The sequence below is a fragment of the Oncorhynchus gorbuscha genome, linkage group LG19, assembly GCF_021184085.1.
Source record: "Oncorhynchus gorbuscha isolate QuinsamMale2020 ecotype Even-year linkage group LG19, OgorEven_v1.0, whole genome shotgun sequence".
NCBI lineage: Eukaryota > Metazoa > Chordata > Actinopteri > Salmoniformes > Salmonidae > Oncorhynchus > Oncorhynchus gorbuscha.
Genome location: NC_060191.1, coordinates 71,284,033 through 71,303,960, shown reverse-complemented (window position 1 = coordinate 71,303,960; position 19,928 = coordinate 71,284,033). Strand labels below are relative to the sequence as shown.

The 19,928-nt window shown below is 46.9% G+C and overlaps 1 protein-coding gene across 1 annotated transcript in view; it reads left to right on the top strand.

Annotated features, from left to right (window-relative positions):
• Nucleotides 1-8,312: 8,312 nt before the first annotated feature.
• Nucleotides 8,313-19,928, top strand: part of LOC124005152 (voltage-gated potassium channel subunit beta-1) — a 168,825-nt gene continuing 157,209 nt past the window's right edge. The window contains exon 1 of the mRNA XM_046314139.1: nt 8,313-8,392. Within this exon, the coding sequence (XP_046170095.1) occupies nt 8,367-8,392 (26 nt within the window). The 5' untranslated portion in view covers nt 8,313-8,366. The remainder of the gene's footprint in view (nt 8,393-19,928) is intronic.

The following is a 19,928-nucleotide window of genomic DNA, read 5'->3' as shown; positions in this document are numbered from 1 at the left end:
GGAAAAGCGGCCAAAGGAGGTGTTGGCTTTGGAGATGACCAGTGAAATATGCCTGCTGAAGCGCATGCTACGGGTGGGTGTTGCTATGGTGACCAGTGAGCTGAGACAAGGTGGAGCTTGACCTAGCAAAGACATATAGATGACCTGGAGCCAGTGGGTTTGGGTTCAAATATGTAGTGAGGACCAGCCAACGAGAGCATACAGGTCACAATGGAGGCTAGTATATGGGGCTATGGTGACAGATGGCACTCTGATAGACTGCATCCAATTTGCTGAGTAGAGTGTTGGAGGCTACTTTGTAAATTACATCGCCAAAGTCAAGGATTGGCAGGATAGTCAGTTTTACGAGGGTATGTTTGGCAGCATGAGTGAAGGAGGCTTTGTTGCAAAATAGGAAGCCGATTCTAGATTTAATTTTGGATTGGAGATGCTTAATGTGAGTCTGGAAGGAGAGTTTACAGTCTAGCCAGACACCTAGGTATTTATTTGTCCACAAATTCTAAGTTAGAACCGTCCAGAGTAGTGATGCTAGTTGGGCGGACTGGTGCGGGCAGCATTCGGTTGAAGAACATGCATTTAGTTTCACTAGCATTTAAGAGCAGTTGGAGACCACGGAAGGAGTGTTGTATGGCATTGAAGCTCGTTCGGAGGTTTGTTAACACAGTGTCCAAAGTAGGGCCAGATGTATACAGAATGGCGTTGTCTGCGTAGAGGTGGATCAGGGAATCACCAGCAGCAAGAGCAACATCATTGATATTTTCAGAGAAAAGTGTCGGCCCGAGTATTGAACCCTGTGGGACCCCCATAGAGACTGCCAGAGGTCCGGAAAAGAGGTCCTCCGATTTGACACACTGAACTATATCTGAGAAGTAATTAGTGAAACAGGCGGGGCAGTCATTTGAGAAACCAAGGCTGTTGAGTCTGCCGATAAGAATACGGTGATTGACAGAGTCGAAAGCCTTAGCCAGGTCGATGAAGACAGTTGCACAGTACTGTTTTTTATTGATGGTGGTTATGATATCGTTTAGGACCTTGAGCGTGGTTAAAGTGCACCCGTGACCAGCTCGGAAACTGGATTGCATAGCGGAGAAGGTACGGTGGGATTATAGATGGTCGGTGATCTGTTTGATCACTTGGCTTTCGAAGACTTTAGAAAGGCAGGGCGGGATGGATATAGGTCTGTAACAGTTTGGGTCTAGAGTGTCTCCCCCTTTGAAGAGGGGGATGACCCCGGCCGATTTCCAATCTTTAAGAATCTCAGACAATACGAAAGAGAGGTTGAACAGACTATTAGTATGACAAGGACAAGGACAAGGACAAGGACAAGGACAAGGACAAGGACAAGGACAAGGACAAGGACAAGGACAAGGACAATGGTGGCGGATAGTTTAAGCAAGAGATGGCCCAGCTGATTTGTAGAGATCTAGATTCTGCAGCTATTTCAGGACATCAGCAGTCTGGATTTTTTTTGTGAAGGATAAGCAAGGGTGTTGGCTTGGGCCAAATGCTGCGGGGGGTGCAGAGCTGTCGGCCGGGGTTGGGGTAGCCAGGTGGAAAGCGTGGGCAGCCATAGAGAAATGCTTATTGAAATGTTTGATTATCGTGGATTCATCAGTGGTGACAATGTTTCCTAGCCTCAGTGCAGTGGGCAGCTAGGAGGTGCTCTTATTCTCCATGGACTTTACAGTGTCCCAAAACTTTGTAATTAATGCTGCAAGATGCAAATTTCTGTTTTAAAATCGACCCTTTGCTTTCCTAACTGACTGTGTATATTGGTACCCGACTTCCCTGAGAAGTTGCATATCACGGGGACAATTCAAAGCTAGTGCAGTGCGCCACAGGATGTTTTTGTGCTGGTCAAGATCAGTCAAGTCTGGAGTGAACCAAGGGCTATATCTGTTCTTAGTTCCCCTTTTTTCATGCTTATTTAGATGATGCACTTTTGAAGAACAACCAGGCATCCTCTACTGATGGTCAATATCCTTCCAAGATACCCGGGTCAATTAGAAAGGCTACTTTACATACAGTTAGTTTGTAGTCATTACAACTTGTTTTTCAACCACTCCACAAATGCCTTGTTAACAAACTATAGTCTTGGCCAGTCGGTTAGGACATCTACTTCGTGCATGACACAAGTCACTTTTCCAACAATTGTTTACAGGCAGATTATTTCACTTATAATTCACTGTATCCCAATTCCAGTGGGTCAGAAGTTTACATACACTAAGTTGACTGTGCCTTTAAACAGCTTGGAAAATTCCAGAAAATTATGTCATGGCTTTAGAAGCTTCTGATAAGCTAATTTATATCATTTGAGTCAATTGGAGGTGTACCTGTGGATGTATTTCAAGGCCTACCTTCAAACCCAGTGCCTCTTTGCTTGACATCATGGGAAAATCAAAAGAAATCAGCCATGACCTTAGAAAAAAAATGTAGACCTCCACAAGTCTGGTTCATCCTTGGGAGCAATTTCTAAATGCCTGAAGGTACCACGTTCATCTGTACAAACAATAGTACGCAAGCAAGGCACACCACCAAGCAAGCAGCACCATGAAGACCAAGGAGCTCTCCAAACAGGTCAGGGACAAAGTTGTGGAGAAGTACAGATCAGGGTTGGTTTATAAAAAATATCAGAAACTTTGAACATCCCACGGAGCACCATTAAATCCATTATTAAAAAATGGAAAGAATATGGCACCACAACAAACCTGCCAAGAGAGGGCCGCCCACCAAAACTCACGGACCAGGCAAGGAAGGCATTAATCAGAGAGGCAACAAAGAGACCAAAGATAACCCTGAAGGAGCTGCATGCTCCACAGCGGAGATCGGACTATCTGTCCATAGGACCACTTAAAGCCGTACACCCCACAGAGCTGGGCTTTACGGAAGAGTGGCCAGAAAGAATCCATTGCTTAAAGAAGAAAATAAGCAAACATGTTTGGTGTCTGCCAAAGAGCATGTGGGAGACTCCCCAAACATATGGAAGAAGGGACTCTGGTCAGATGAGACTAAAATTGAGCTTTTGGCCATCAAGGAAAATGCTATGTCTGGCGCAAACCCAACACCTCTCATCACCCCGAGAAAACCATCCCCACAGTGAAGCATGGTGGTGGCAGCATCATGCTGTGGGGATGTTTTTCATCGTCAGGGACTGGGAAACTGGTCAGAATTGAAGGAATAACGGATGGTGCTAAATACAGGGAAATTCTTGAGGGGAAACCTGTTTCAGCCTTCCAGCAGGACAATGACCATAAGCATACTGCTAAAGCAACACTCGAGTGGTTTAAGGGGAAACATTTAAATGTCTTGGAATGTCCTAGTCAAAGCCCAGACCTCAGTCCAATTGAGAATCTGTGGTTTGACTTAAAGATTGCTGTATACCAGCGGAACCCATCCAACTTGAAGGATCTGGAGCAGTATTACCTTGAAGAATGGACAAACATCCCAGTGGCTAGATGTGCCAAGCTTATAGAGACATACCCCAAGAGACTTGCAGCTGTAATTGCTGCAAAAGGTGGCTCTACAAGGTATTGACTTTTGGGGGGTGAATAGTTATGCACACTCAAGTTTTCAGTTTTTTTGTCTTACTTCTTGTTTGTTTCACAAATTTTTTTTTTTGCATTTTCAAAGTGGTAGGCATGTTGTGTAAATCAAATGATACAAACCTTCAAAAAAACTATTTTATTTCCAGGCAACAAAATAGGACGAAGAGGAGGAAATCTGCCGTGACTAGCCCGTCCAATACAGCTCTCTCTCGCGCTCTCTCCCTCTTTCCCTCCCTCTCTCCCGGGAACAAGGGAGACAGGGAGAGATTGAGAGGAGAGGATAAGGAAGATTTCCAGCCTAAAGACTTGAGACTGAATGTTGGGAATGGGCCTCAGTGGGATTCTCATTCTCTTTCTTTTCTCTCTTTCTCTCGGTCTCTTCTGCTTAATTAATTTCTCCTTCCTCTTTGTACTGTTCTCTTTACTCCATTTGTTATGGGACTCAGCTAGATTAGGGATTCACTGCAACTCAAAAGACAATGTTTTCAATCCCTTTGCATTTTAGTGAAGGAGAAAGAGTGACAGGGGGATAGAGAGTGGGTCACAGATAGACGAAGACAGAGAGGAAACAGAAGACACTTTGAGGGGGTCCGACACACCATTAGCGTTTGCTAGCCGAGAGTACTCAGTAGAATCGCGTGAATAATGTGGACAATCAGACGTCCACAGAGGGTGGTTCCTAAAACACAGAGCGTTGAACGATACCTCTCTGTTCCTGATGGTACAGTCATATTGAACTGATACCTCTCTGTTCCTGATGGTACAGTCATATTGAACTGATACCTCTCTGTTCCTGATGGTACAGCCATATTGAACTGATACCTCTCTGTTCCTGATGGTACAGTCATATTGAACTGATACCTCTCTGTTCCTGATGGTACAGTCATATTGAACTGATATCTCTCTGTTCCTGATGGTCCAGCCATATTGAACTGATATCTCTCTGTTCCTGATGGTACAGTCATATTGAACTGATATTTCTCTCTGTTCCTGATGGTACAGCCATATTGAACTGATATCTCTCTGTTCCTGATGGTACAGTCATATTGAACTGATATCTCTCTGTTCCTGATGGTAAAGTCTCTTTACTTATTGGGCCATTAAACAGCATTGGTTTCAATGCTTTGATTGACAGATTGACAGATGCAACGTGTGTGTGTGTGTGTGTGTGTGTGTGTGTGTGTGTGTGTGTGTGTGTGTGTGTGTGTGTGTGTGTGTGTGTGTGTGTGTGTGTGTGTGTGTGTGTGTGTGTGTATTCCCCTGAGAGCCACACAGTAACACTGTCTCTCTGCCAATATCCCCCTCAGAGCCACACAGTAACACTGTCTCTCTGCCAATATCCCCCTCAGAGCCACACAGTCACACTGTCTCTCTGCCAATATCCCCCTCAGAGCCACACAGTAACACTGTCTCTCTGCCAATATCCCCCTCAGAGCCACACAGTAACACTGTCTCTCTGCCAATATTCCCCTCAGAGCCACACAGTAACACTGTCTCTCTGCCAATATCCCCCTCAGAGCCACACAGTAACACTGTCTCTCTGCCAATATCCCCCTCAGAGCCACACAGTAACACTGTCTCTCTGCCAATATCCCCCTCAGAGCCACACAGTAACAATAGCTCAACACAAGACCCTCTGTCAGTCATCCTCCACACCGTAGCACAGGTACAATGTTTACTAGGAGTCACTGGCTACATTTAGGCCCAATAAAACCTCTATGTCTCATTTACTAAGAAGAGACTCATTGCAAATACATGGACATTTTTTAAAACAGTGAAAGGATATGAAACTCTTTTTGAGTATGAATAGTGTGAACTGAAATTAGAATGCCTGCCTTAGATTAGCCTAATCTCTTTCATAACAGTGATTTGGGTTAAGGAGGTGTAATTGCACTGTGTGCCTATTATCTGTGGTGGGATTAGTGGGACTGTAGGTCTACTTCCTGCCAGGGGCATTATTACATGACTACTAACCATTTAGACTGACCTAGAAAGACTGGCGCAACCAATACCTCTTCAACTGTCGCTCTGTTAACCTTCCCCTCAGACACACACACACACAGACAGACAAACAGACAAACAGACACACACACACACACACACACACACACACACACACACACACACACACACACACACACACACACACACACACACACACACACACACACACACACACACACACACACACCAATTTCTGGGTTTTTTCTCTCATTTTGTCTGTCATAGTTGAAGTGTACCTATGATAAATTACAGGCCTCATCTTTTTAAGTAGGAGAACTTGCACAATTGATGGCTGACTAAATACTTTTTTGCCCCACTTTAATTATCAAAGGTTGAGTGGTTAGAGCGTTGGGCCAGTAACCGAAAGCTTGCTAGATCGAATCCCCGAGCTGAAAACGTACAAATCTGTCGTTCTGCCCCTGAATAAGGCAGCTAACCCACTGTTCCTAGGCTATCATTGTAAATAAGAATTGTTCTTAACTGACTTGCCTCGTTAAATAAAAATATTATATTCCTTATATGAAGCAGACTGCACCGTTTTTTTTAGCAATTGGCACACTCCAGAGAGTGGGGGAGTGAGAGAGAGACACTAGGGAGGGGAGAGACATGAACGGTTGGAGAGAGAGAGTACAATAAGTGACTGTAGGAGAGGTGATGGATTGAGGGGGATATTGGTGGAGGGAGAAGATGAGAGAATGTGTGGGTTAAAAAAGTTGTCTCTTCTCTGTGTTGAGTTGAGAGGGGTGCGATCAGTTCCCTTTCCTTGCCTCTCGTGGAGTGCGAGGGCGGATTCCAGTGCTTATTGGTGTCCCTCTAGCTTGCCTCCCTCCCTCCCCTACCTCCCCTTTCCCTCCCCCTCTTGAGGTATTCTTGTCCATGACTCACCCGTCCCAGCACTGAGGGTATGTAACTGTTCTCAACGAGAGAGAGAGAGAGAGAGAGAGAGAGAGAGAGAGAGATAATTTCTCAGAATCATGACGCTGAAGGTAAAAATTACCTTGGTTTGTTTTTATTGTTGTCATAACTGCTATTTTCTTTCTCCAGTCCTGTCTGTCTCCTTCTATAGGCTGAGGCATTAGAGGATCTCACAGACCTGTCTTTCTCCTTCTATAGGCTGAGGCATTAGAGGAGTTCACAGCCCTGTCTGTCTCCTTCTATAGGCTGAGGCATTAGAGGATCTCACAGCCCTGTCTGTCTCCTTCTATAGGCTGAAGCATTAGAGGAGCTCAGCCCTGTCTGTCTCCTTCTATAGGCTGAGGCATTAGAGGAGCTTAGCACTGTCTGTTCCCCTTATAGGCTGAGGCATTAGAGGATGTCACAGTCCTGTCTGTTCCCCTTATAGGCTGAGGCATTAGAGGATCTCACAGTTCTGTCTGTTCCCCTTATAGGCTGAGGCATTAGAGGATCTCACAGTCCTGTCTGTACCCCTTATAGGCTGAGGCATTAGAGGATCTCACAGTCCTGTCTGTTCGCCTTATAGGCTGAGGCATTCGAGGATCTCACAGTCCTGTCTGTTCCCCTTATAGGCTGAGGCGTTAGAGGATAACTTAGTCCTGTTTGTTCCCCTTATAGGCTGAGGCATTGGAGGATCTCATAGTTCTGTCTGTTCCCCTTATAGGCTGAGGCATTAGAGGATCTCACAGTCCTGTCTGTTCCCCTTATAGGCTGAGGAGTTAGAGGAACTCACAGTCCTGTCTGTACCCCTTATAGGCTGAGGCATTAGAGGATCTCACAGTCCTGTCTGTTCCCCTTATAGGCTGAGGCGTTAGAGGATCTCACAGTCCTGTCTGTACCCCTTATAGGCTGAGGCATTAGAGGATCTCACAGTCCTGTCTGGAGGGAGGGAGTGAGAATGGGAGAGAAATAGAGGAATGGTACACAACAATATTTGGATATGAAGGGTTGATGAGGGAGGGAGGGGAAAGAGGAAAGGGAGGGAGGAAGGAAGAGGGGGAAAAGAGTGAAAGAAGGAGGGAGAAACATGTCCCAGATTCCCATGCTATTTAATAGAGAGCATTACTAAAATGAGCTGATAGAATGTTAGAGAAGAGGAGAACGTGACAGCGTGTGCAGACAGATATGTGACTGATCGTAAGCAGGAATATACTTGATGTGCTGTATTATCAAGCAGACTTTCCACGCAGAACTATTTCTTTACTGACAGATGAAAACTGCCTCTTCAGACCAGGATCCTGGGGATAGTATTATACCGTAGTATGTACACTGTAACTGAAAACTGTGAATTAGTAGACAGTATTATAGTATGTGTTGTATTGGAGTAGTATTTTTTTTTTTAGGATCTTTGTCTTCCTTCCAAATATGGAGATTGAACTAGAATAGTATTTCTATTGGATGCTTGACAGAGAGACACACTAGATGATCAACTTTAATTTCTTTGATCTATTTGTAAATTGAGACATTCATAACACACACACACCATGTGGTCTGCCTGCTGAGGGGCCTACCTGGGACTCCTCCGGGTGTGTCTGAGAGAGACGGACAGAAGACGGAGATACTTAAAAGAGAGAAAAAGAGGAAGGAGAGTGAGTGAGTCAAGGAGATGTACCTGTACAAAGCCACCTGCTCAGACATCCCTAACCCAAAGCAGAAGGGGGCCTCAAACAAGCGGACAAGGGCCCAGGGGGACAGGGGGTCAGGTGGCCAAGGAAGGAAATGTCAGCAGGGTTCGGTGAGGCCCGGGCAAGACCCTACACCCCTCTTATGCTGTGGGGTGGACTGAGAGCCAACACCCCTCTGGAGGTCAAACAACTGGAGGAGTTTCTCAGTGTTCACGCTCTGTCACTACAGGACACTGTGATGAACCAGACCCACATGGCCTACAGGTAATACTCCACGTACTGGTGTGTGTGTGTGTGTCGTTTACGCTGAGCAACGTTGTGCAAATGGCATACAGCTGTCTGTGTGTGTATGTGTGTGTGTGTTTGCGGTAAGTCATTAGTATTGGAAGTAGGGGAGCTGATGCTGTCCAACCTATTGGTTTAATAACCAGTGTTTTAAAATGTGATGCTGATGCTGTCCAACCTATTGGTTTAACCAGTGTTTTAAAATGTGATGCTGATGCTGTCCAACCTATTGGTTTAACCAGTGTTTTAAAATGTGATGCTGATGCTCTCCAACCTATTGGTTTAACAAGTGTTTTAAAATGTGATGCTGATGCTGTCCAACCTATTGGTTTAACCAGTGTTTTAAAATGTGATGCTGATGCTGTCCAACCTATTGGTTTAATAACCATGTGATATGGATACAGGAAAGGGGGATATCTAGTCAGTTACACAACTGACTGCATTCAACGGACATGTCTCTGCTGCATTTAACCCCTCTGAATCAGAGAGGTGCAGGAGGGCTGCCTTAATCACTGTCCATGTCATCGGTGGCCAGGAGCAGTTGATGTCGCTGTTGTTGTTGCGTTATTATGGGATGGATTATAATGCCGTCCATTTTTTTTATCTTTAAAAAACAATATATTATCTAATTATTATTAGAGGTGTTCTAATAACAATCCTGTTTTCTGTATTTGTTTAATCAAATTATGTATTTTTCCATATAAATGGTGTTTTCTAATGAAGCTTCGAACAATAGTTTGAGTTATGTAATGTCTACTTGGCCTGAAACCCTATTGGCCGTGCTCTGCTCTGGCATTGGATGGTTATTGGTATGCCCAGGTGATGCCATTGGATGGTTATTGGTATGCCCAGGTGATACCATTGGATGGTTATTGGTATGCCCAGGTGATACCATTGGATGGTTATTGGTATGCCCAGGTGATGCCAGCTGGATGGTTATTGGTATGCCCAGGTGATGCCAGCTGGATGGTTATTGGTATGCCCAGGTGATGCCAGCTGGATGGTTATTGGTATGCCCAGGTGATGCCAGCTGGATGGTTATTGGTATGCCCAGGTGATGCCAGCTGGATGGTTATTGGTATGCCCAGGTGATGCCAGCTGGATGGTTATTGGTATGCCCAGGTGATGCCAGCTGGATGGTTATTGGTATGCCCAGGTGATGCCAGCTGGATGGTTATTGGTATGCCCAGGTGATGCCATTGGATGGTTATTGGTATGCCCAGGTGATGCCAGCTGGATGGTTATTGGTATGCCCAGGTGATGCCAGCTGGATGGTTATTGGTATGCCCAGGTGATGCCAGCTGGATGGTTATTGGTATGCCCAGGTGATGCCAGCTGGATGTTCTTATAGAGGTTTGTCTGCTATGTGGCATTGGGATGTCTGGCTGATTGCTACTGTAGTTTTCTCTAACTTGCAGATGACAACAAGCTGGTGTGGGTGTTAGTTGATGAGAACTAGCTGGTGTGGGTGTTAGTTGATGAGAACTAGCTGGTGTGGGTGTTAGTGGATGAGAACTAGCTGGTGTGGGTGTTAGTTGATGAGAACTAGCTGGTGTGGGTGTTAGTTGATGAGAACTAGCTGGTGTGGGTGTTAGTTGATGAGAACTAGCTGGTGTGGGTGTTAGTTGATGAGAACTAGCTGGTGTGGGTGTTAGTGGATGAGAACTAGCTGGTGTGGGTGTTAGTGGATGAGAACTAGCTGGTGTGGGTGTTAGTGGATGAGAACTAGCTGGTGTGGGTGTTAGTGGATGAGAACTAGCTGGTGTGGTGTTAGTGGATGAGAACTAGCTGGTGTGGGTGTTAGTGGATGAGAACTAGCTGGTGTGGGTGTTAGTGGATGAGAACTAGCTGGTGTGGGTGTTAGTGGATGAGAACTAGCTGGTGTGGGTGTTAGTTGATGAGAACTAGCTGGTGTGGGTGTTAGTGGATGAGAACTAGCTGGTGTGGGTGTTGTTCACCCCCGTTATAGAAGAGTTGTTCTCGTTGCGTGCGTGTGTGTGTGTGTGTGTGTGTGTGTGTGTGTGTGTGTGTGTGTGTGTGTGTGTGTGTGTGTGTGTGTGTGTGTGTGTGTGTGTGTGTGTGTGTGTGTGTGTGTGTACTCTGGGTGTGTGTTGTCCAGTGATATATACATTTACCTTGATTATTGTTCTTACTTTCCCGTCTCTAGAAGCATACAACATGGCCGCTCAGGGATGTTAACATGGCCGCTCAGAGATGTTAACATGGCCGCTCAGAGATGTTAACATGGCAGGTCAGGGATGTTAACATGGCCGCTCAGAGATGTTAACATGGCAGGTCAGGGATGTTAACATGGCAGGTCAGGGATGTTAACATGGCCGCTCAGGGATGTTAACATGGCAGGTCAGGGATGTTAACATGGCCGCTCAGGGATGTTAACATGGCAGGATAAGTAATCCCTCTCACCCCCCCCCCCCTAAGTTTTAGATGCACTATTGTTAAGTGACTGTCCCACTGGATGTCATAAGGTGAATGCACCAATTTGTAAGTCGCTCTGGATAAGAGCGTCTGCTAAATGACTTAAATGTAAATGTATGATGTAAATGTAGGTCAGGGATGTTAACATGGCAGGTCAGGGATGTTAACATGGCAGGTCAGGGATGTTAACACGGCAGCTCAGGGATGTTAACACGGCAGCTCAGGGATGTTAACACGGCAGCTCAGGGATGTTAACATGGCAGGTCAGGGATGTTAACATGGCAGGTCAGTGATGTTAACATGGCAGGTCAGGGATGTTAACATGGCCACTCAGGGATGTTAACATGGCAGGTCAGGGATGTTAACATGGCAGGTCAGTGATGTTAACATGGCAGGTCAGGGATGTTAACATGGCCACTCAGGGATGTTAACATGGCAGGTCAGGGATGTTAACATGGCAGGTCAGGGATGTTAACATGGCCACTCAGGGATGTTAACATGGCAGGTCAGGGATGTTAACATGGCAGCTCAGGGATGTTAACATGGCAGGTCAGGGATGTTAACATGGCCGCTCAGAGATGTTAACATGGCAGGTCAGGGATGATAACAGGGCAGGTCAGGGATGTTAACATGGCAGGTCAGGGATGTTAACATGGCAGGTCAGGGATGTTAACATGGCAGGTCAGGGATGTTAACATGGCAGGTCAGGGATGTTTTTGTTGTCATTCAACGAGAGACGACTTATTTTCATGCACATTTTTTCATTGAAAAATACTACACCAAACATGGACTGAGGAGACTGGGGAGGGGAGAACGTTCACTAATGTCCTTTTGTCCAAGACACGGAAGAGGTTGTTTGTTTCATCACATTGAATGTGCAGCGTTGGATGCACACGTTGATTATCCTTTATCAAAGTGGATGACGATCTGTAAGAAAAGTCGAATAAAAATATTGAATAAAAATATTGAATGACCTGCCCTTTTCATAGATATTTCAATCAATGTTTATGAACAAGAACAAAACAATACTATCAACATCTATCTCTACTCTCCCGTGCTTTGCTTTCATACTCCTCATGACATCAGACATCCATTTAATCTTGAGAGGAGATATGATGAACATCCTCTAATCCCCCCCCCCCTTTTATTTAAGGTCCTGACATCTCTCGCCTAGTGATATTGGATAGGACAGTGAGGAGTTGAGATTACGAGGGCAGAGGTGATTATGTTCAGCACGTGTCACATGCTCTCTCTCTGTGTGTGTGTGTGTGTGTGTGTGTGTGTGTGTGTGTGTGTGTGTGTGTGTGTGTGTGTGTGTGTGTGTGTGTGTGTGTGTGTGTGTGTGTGTGTGTGTGTGTGTGTGTGCAAAGTGCAGATTCAGTCGTTTAACCTTGTACAGAAGGCTGTGTGAAGGTTAGAGAGGTAGTGACCCTGCTGATGTACTTTATTGTCCATGCCCTCCCCTCTCTCCCTCTCTCCCTCCCTCCCTCCCTCCCTCCCTCCTAACCACACAGTAAATCACCCCCATCGTACCCAGTGACCTCTCTAGCCCTTTGGATTGTGGGAACGGCTCTGCCCCACAGGCACAACTGACAGACGCGAGAGTGCCGAGGGCATTCATAAAACCAGTGCCCTTATTCGGACATTATCAGATCAATTTCACCTTCGTACCCACATCGGTACCTGAATATCAATCTTTTCAGTGCTGGAAAATCAATGCAGGGACTTTAGCTTCAAGAAGCACAACGACAGTGTTCTTTACCTCGTGTCACTGTTACATAGCCAGATTTGTCCTGCTGAGATGTATCAAGCTTGCGCCTGTGGCAACAAAGTCCATTATTTTAGAAGGTCTGTATTATTTTAGACAGCCATGTTTGGATGGCTGTCTAATGGAGTTGTTTGTTTTGGATGGCTGTCTATTGTTTTGGATGGCTGTCTAATGGAGTTGTTTGTTTTGGATGGCTGTCTATTGTTTTGGATGGCTGTCTATATGGAGTTGTTTGTTTTGGATGGCTGTCTAATGGAGTTGTTTGTTTTGGATGGCTGTCTAATGGAGTTGTTTGTTTTGGATGGCTGTCTAATGGAGTTGTTTGTTTTGGATGGCTGTCTAATGGAGTTGTTTGTTTTGGATGGCTGTCTAATGGAGTTGTTTGTTTTGGATGGCTGTCTAATGGTGTTGTTTGTTTTGGATGGCTGTATAATGGAGTTGTTTGTTTTGGATGGCTGTCTATATGGAGTGACCGTGGAGATCTGTGGTGGGATTTAACTGTGTTTATCAGCAGTGAGGAGAGGGTAAGACGGAAAGAGAGAGGGGAAGGGATGGGGTGGAGAGAGAGTGGGTTGAGAGAGAGGGAGGGTTGGAGAGATAGAGGGGGGTTGAGGAAACAAAAAGATAATTACTTACTTACTAAGAAACTGAGCAAACTAGAATGCTATTTGTCTCTAAACAGAGATTACAGTGACTGACCAAACTTAAGGAAAGCTTTGACTATGTACAAGAGAGAGAGAGAGACAGGGGTGGAGAGAGACAGGGGTGGAGAGAGAAAGGGGGTGGAGAGAGAAAGGGGAGGAGAGAGAGGGGGGTCGAGGGGGTGGAGAGATGGCGGGGGGTGGAGAGAGGGGGTGGAAAGAGAGAGTGGGGGTGGAGAGAGAGAGGGGGTGGAGAGAGAGAAGGGGGTGGAGAGGGGGGTAGAGAGGGGGGGATGGAGGGGGGGTGGAGAGAGAGAGAAAGGGGTGGAGAGAGGGGGTGGAGAGAGGGGGGTGGGAGAGAGATGGGGGTGGAGAGAGAGAGGGGGGGAGAGAGAGGAGGGGTGGAGAGAGGGAGGTTGAGAGAGAGGGGGGGTGGAGAGGGAGAGAGAGAGAGGGGGGTGGAGGGGAGGAGAGAGAGAGAGAGGGGGTTGGAGAGGGAGAGAGAGAGAGAGAGGGGGGTGGAGAGAGTGGGGGTGGAGAAAGAGAGAGGGGGTGGAGAGAGAGGGGGTAGAGAGAAATGTAGTGGAGTGAGAGGTGGTGGAGAGAGAGAGAAGGGGTGGAGAGAGAGAGAGGGGGTGGAGAGAGAGGGGGTGGAGAGAGGGGGTGGGGAGAGAGGGGGTGGAGAGAGGGGGAGAGAGAGAGAGAGACAGACAGAGGGAGGGTGGAGAGAGAGAGAGAGGGGTGGAGAGAGAGAGAGGGGGTGGAGAGAGAGAGAGAGAGGGGGGGTGGAGAGAAAGAGAGAGGGGGTGGAGAGAGAGAGATGGGGTGGAGAGGGAGAGAGAGAATGAGAGGGGGTGGAGAGGGAGAGAGAGAGAGAGAGAGAGGGGAGTGGAGAGGGAGAGGGAGTGGAGAGGGAGAGAGAGAGAGGGGGAGGTGGAGATAGAGGGGTGGAGAGAGAAAGGTAGTGGAGAGAGAGAGAGGGGGTGGAGAGAGAGAGAGGGGGTGGAGAGAGAGGGGGTGGAGAGAGAAAGGAATTGGAGAGAGAGAGAGATAGAGAGAGAGAGAGGTGGAGAGAGAGGGGGTGGAGAGAGAGAGAGGGGGTGGAGAGTGAATACATTTCCAGCTTTATTACATGTTATAACCTGTCAGAAGGTCATGTGACTGATTCAATCTGTGTGTGCTCGCATGTGTCTGTGTGCTTACACTACTGCCCTTCTGTCTGCCTGTCAGGTTTCACTGTATCCACAGATCAACGTAAACACGCCAAGGAGACGTTATCTAATTCATCTCGGAAGACAAGAGAATATTTAACATTTGAGCAGCTCGTGTCTCCAGTAGTGCCTAACTGGCCAGACCATCAGAGAGAGGTGTGTGTGTGTGTGTGTGTGTGTGTGTGTGTGTGTGTGTGTGTGTGTGTGTGTGTGTGTGTGTGTGTGTGTGTGTAACAGGGTTAAATTGGTGATTCCCCTTGCCACTTTATTGTTAAGCCAATGGGTTTTTGGTTTGAGTTTGTCTTGCCTTCACCTACTCAACATGGCATCTTATTGGCTGGTTTGCGTAGGTTGCTGACGAGGGGGGATGTTCCAGTTAGAATCGTCCCAGTGAACAAGCACCAAACCAGCGGTAAGTTGTTGGTTGCAAAGCACTGTACATCAAAAGTGATTTTTATACCCTCAAGTGATGATTTAAATGTACAATTTATATCAAATACTTCGTAAATGTTATTCAAACATCACACATAAGATGCAGCGGTTTTGGAGAATATTTGTTGTGCATTTTGTTGTAGAGAATTCCCCGACAGTATTAGCTAGCAACTTACTGTGTCTGGTGGGGGGGGTCATATATTTTGTACAGTGCGTGAGTGCAGAGTTGGATGGTGAGACGGGCATTGCATGACGTGCAATTTTGTGTCGTTCTTATCAGAATAAAGCTACATGACTGGTGCTACATATTGGAGTTCCGTGTCGATGACTGATGTACACAACGCCAGAAGAGTACTGTTACAAGTGCGTGTGTGTGTGTGTGTGCGTGTGTGTGTGTGTGTGTAATAAATAAATAACCAAAAGTTCCAAGACAACTTGAACATTAGACAACATTGTTTTTCCCCAGGTAGAGTTTCTCCAACTGTTGATGGTAAAGCTGAACACTGCTCTGTGGCCTGTGCTCAGATGTTATGAGTTTTAACAACAGGTTCTGAGCTACTACTCCCCATGTCACATACTATGTTATGAGCTTTAACAACAGGTTCTGAGCTACTACTCCACATGTCACATACTATGTTATGAGCTTTAACGACAGGTTCTGAGCTACTACTCCCCATGTCACATACTATGTTATGAGCTTTAACGACAGGTTCTGAGCTACTACTCCCCATGTCACATACTATGTTATGAGCTTTAACGACAGGTTCTGAGCTACTACTCCCCATGTCACATACTATGTTATGAGCTTTAACGACAGGTTCTGAGCTACTACTCCACATGTCACATACTATGTTATGAGCTTTAACAACAGGTTCTGAGCTACTACTCCCCATGTCACATACTATGTTATGAGCTTGACAGGTTCTGAGCCACTACTCCACATGTCACATTGGGTTGCAACTCACAGTCAACATAAATCAAACTGGAGAGGAAATCTTCTGCGTGGTAGCACTACTGAACTATTCTGTCTCCAGAAATATTCTGTTGGGTTATGTGAAGGGTCAGTAAGAGAGATTGAGTGGAAGGGGGAGATGCCAGGGGAGAAGAGGGAGGTCTGAGAGGCCAGGGGAGGTCAGGGAGGTCAGGGGAGGTCAGGGTGGTCAGGGAGGTTAGGGTGGTCAGGGGAGGTCAGGGTGGTCAGGGAGGTTAGGGTGGTCAGGGGAGGTCAGGGAGACATGGGGAGGTCAGGGTGGTCAGGGGAGGTCAGGGGTGGTCAGGGGTGGTCAGGGGAGGACAGGGTGGTCAGGGGAGGACAGGGTGGTCAGGGGAGGTCAGGGGAGGACAGGGTGGTCAGGGGAGGTCAGGGTGGTCAGGGGAGGACAGGGTGGTCAGGGGAGGACAGGGTGGCCAGGGGAGGTCAGGGTGGTCAGGGGAGGACAGGGTGGCCAGGGGAGGTCAGGGTGGTCAGGGGAGGTCAGGGAGACATGGGGTGGTCAGGGTGGTCAGGGTGGTCAGGGGAGGTCAGGGAGACATGGGGAGGTCAGGGTGGTCAGGGGAGGTCAGGGAGACATGGGGAGGTCCGGGTGGTCAGGGAGGTCAAGGAGACATTGGGAGGTCAGGGTGGTCAGGGGAGATCAGGGTGGTCAGGGAGGCAAGGAGAGGTCAGGGTGGTCAGGGGAGGCGGTCAGGGAGGCGTGGGGAGGTCAGGGTGGTCAGGGAGGTCAGGGAGGTCAGGGAGGCATGGGGAGGTCAGGGTGGTTAGGGAGGTCAGGGAGGTCAGGGAGGCATGGGGAGGTCAGAGAGGTCAGGGAGGCGTGGGGAGGTCAGGGTGGTCAGGGGAGGCGGTCAGGGAGGCATGGGGAGTTCAGGGTGGTCAGGGAGGCATGGGGAGTTCAGGGTGGTCAGGGAGGCATGGGGAGTTCAGGGTGGTCAGAGAGGCATGGGGAGTTCAGGGTGGTCAGAGAGGCATGGGGAGTTCAGGGTGGTCAGAGAGGCATGGGGAGTTCAGGGTGGTCAGAGAGGCATGGGGAGTTCAGGGTGGTCAGAGAGGCATGGGGAGTTCAGGGTGGTCAGAGAGGCATGGGGAGTTCAGGGTGGTCAGAGAGGCATGGGGAGTTCAGGGTGGTCAGAGAGGCATGGAGAGGCCAGGGGAGGTCAGGGAGGCGTGGGGAGGACACGGAGGTCAGGGTGGTCAGAGAGGCCAGGGTGGTATGCTGCGGGAAAACAGTGCATGTCAGAGCAAAAACCAAGCCATGAGGTCAAAGGAATTGTAGATCTGGAGAAGGGTACCAAAACATTTCTGCAGCATTGAAGGTCCCCAAGAACACAGTGGCCTCCATTATTCTGAAATGGAAGAAGTTAAACACAGTTTGGAACCACCAAGACTCTTCACAGAGCTAGCTGCCTGGCCAAATTGAGCAATCGGGGGAGAAGGGCCTTGGTCAAGGAGGTGACCAATAAGCTGATGGTCATTCTGACAGAGCTCTAGAGTTTTTCTGTGGAGATGGGAGAACCTTCCAGAAAGACAACCATCTCTGCACCACTCCACCAATTAGGCCTTTATGATAGAGTGGCCAGACGGAAGCCACTCCTCATTAAAATGCACATGACGGCCCGCTTGGAGTTTGCCAAAAGACACCTAAAGTTTCTCAGACCATGAGAGACAAGATTGAACTATTTGGCCTGAATGCCAAGCATCACGTCTGGAGTAAACCTTGCACTATCCCTACGGTGAAGCATGGTGGTGGCAACATCATGCTGTGGGGATGTTTTTCAGGGACAGAGACTGAGAGACTTGTCAGGATCGAGGCAACGACGATGGGAACAAAGTACAGAGATGACAACCTTGCTCAGGACCTCAGACTGGTGCGAATGCTCACTTCCCAACAGCACAACAACCCTAAGCATACAGCCAAGACAACGCAGGAGTGGCTTCGGGACAAGTCTCTGAATGCCCTTGAGTTGCCCAGCCAGAGCCCTGACTTGAACACAGTCAAACATTTCTGGAGGGACCTGAAAATAGCTGTGCAGCGACTCTCCCCACTCAACCTGACAGAGCATTAGAGGAACTGCAGAGAAAAATGGGAGAAACTCCCAAACTTGTAGCATCATACCCAAGAAGAACCCTGGCAAAGGTTCTTCAAAAAAGTACTGAGTAAAGGGTCTGAGTTCATATGTAAATGTGATATTTCATTAAAAGTGTTTAAAATATATATATATATTAAGAAATATTTCCATAACCCGTTTTTAATTTGTCTTTATGGATGTATTGTGTGTAGATTGATTAGGAAAAAAATCTATTGATTACATTTTAGATTAAGGATGTAACATAAGAAAATGTGGAAAAAGTCAAGGGGTTTGAACACTTTCTGAAGGCACTGGAACTAACACGATTACAGTTAACAACAATGTACTTTTAATCAATTGTAAACTAAAGCATATAATTTATTATACTTAGAGACACAATTCCCCCCAAAACAACGGCAGAGTCATGTTAGATGTGTAAAACTAATAATGATGTCATAATCCATGCTGTAAATGTCCAGAATTTGTGGGCGGAGCTAGAACCTTTTTGACACATTTGGATCAAGTGAACTGTCTCTTGAACAGCTTGAGAAGAGAATTGAGAACCACTGATTGATTTAGTCAACCCGTTTTTTTAATTTGCATAAAACACCATCACTGGTCATAATCATGATATGATGTCATAACACAACACATTAGATCAGCTGACATGACACTCTGACTCGCGGTTGTAGAAAAAAAGAGCTGTGTGCAAACCACGCCCCAAAATATTAAAATAAACCATTTCACCTATATTTTAATTTTAATTAATAAAAGAACAAAGTGTCAGGACCCGGTTACGAACCCGCGTCTCCGGAGTGAGAAACAGTCACTTAACCAGCTGAGCCACGAATAGTCGGCAGAACACAGAAGATGAGGCAGACACAGCAGTACTTGAGACAGTGTATTTAATGAAGTAAAAAGTGAAGTCCTTCAGGAAAACATGTAACTCCACAACCTCAAAAGGAATTCCACAAGAACAAAGGTAATCCTCCAAGACAAAAAGGTAAATCCACAAGGTGGTAGGTATAGCATAAAAGCCTCAAAAGATACTCAAAAATAAATAAACAAGAACAAAAAACATAATTCCACAAGAGAGTCCACCGGGATCAACACGAGTTCACAGAATACTAGGGCTGGGTGCTAACATACAAACACAGAGCAAAGAACTGAGGAAAACAAAGGATTTAAATACAATCAGGGAAACAAGGCACAGGTGCAAATAATAATGGGGATCAAGGGAAAACAAAAGGTCAAAAAGCACAATGGGGGCATCTAGTGACCAAAAACCGGAACAACCCTGGCCAAATCCTGACACAAAGAACCATTTTGTGAACTGTAAAGAACCATTTTGTGAAAAGTAAAGAACCATTTTGTGAACTGTAAAGAACCATTTTGTGAACTGTAAAGAACCATTGAAGAGCTCAAACGGTTTATTCGGGTCCACATAGAATTGTCACATTTCCCAAAAGAATACTTGAAGAACCCTCGTGCTTTGTGTGTATCCTCTCCCCACCTATTTGATTGACGGACAGATAACGGTTCTGCCCTCAGCCCTTACCCAAGGCAGACGAGAGGGGGGAGGCGTACTCTTTCATCGTGCCAGTCACCGCCACTGAGTGTGTGTACATGTCATCGGGATCTCCCCCAGCATTCCTACCGCATCTATTCGCTCCTTCCCTTCTCTCATTCCCTTCTCTCCTTCCCTTCTCGCCTTCCCTTCCCTTCCCTTCTCTCCGTTCCCTTCTCTCCTTCCCTTCTCTCCTTCCCTTCCCTTCTCTCCGTTCCCTTCTCTACTTCCCTTCTCTCCTTCCCTTCCCTTCCTTCTCTCCTTCCCTTCCCTTCTCTCCTTCCCTTCCCTTCTCTCCTCCCCTTCTCTCCTTCCCTTCCCTTCTCTCCTTCCCTTCCCTTCTCTCCTTCCCTTCTCTCCTTCCCTCGTCTCAATCTGTCAAAGTGATTTCATC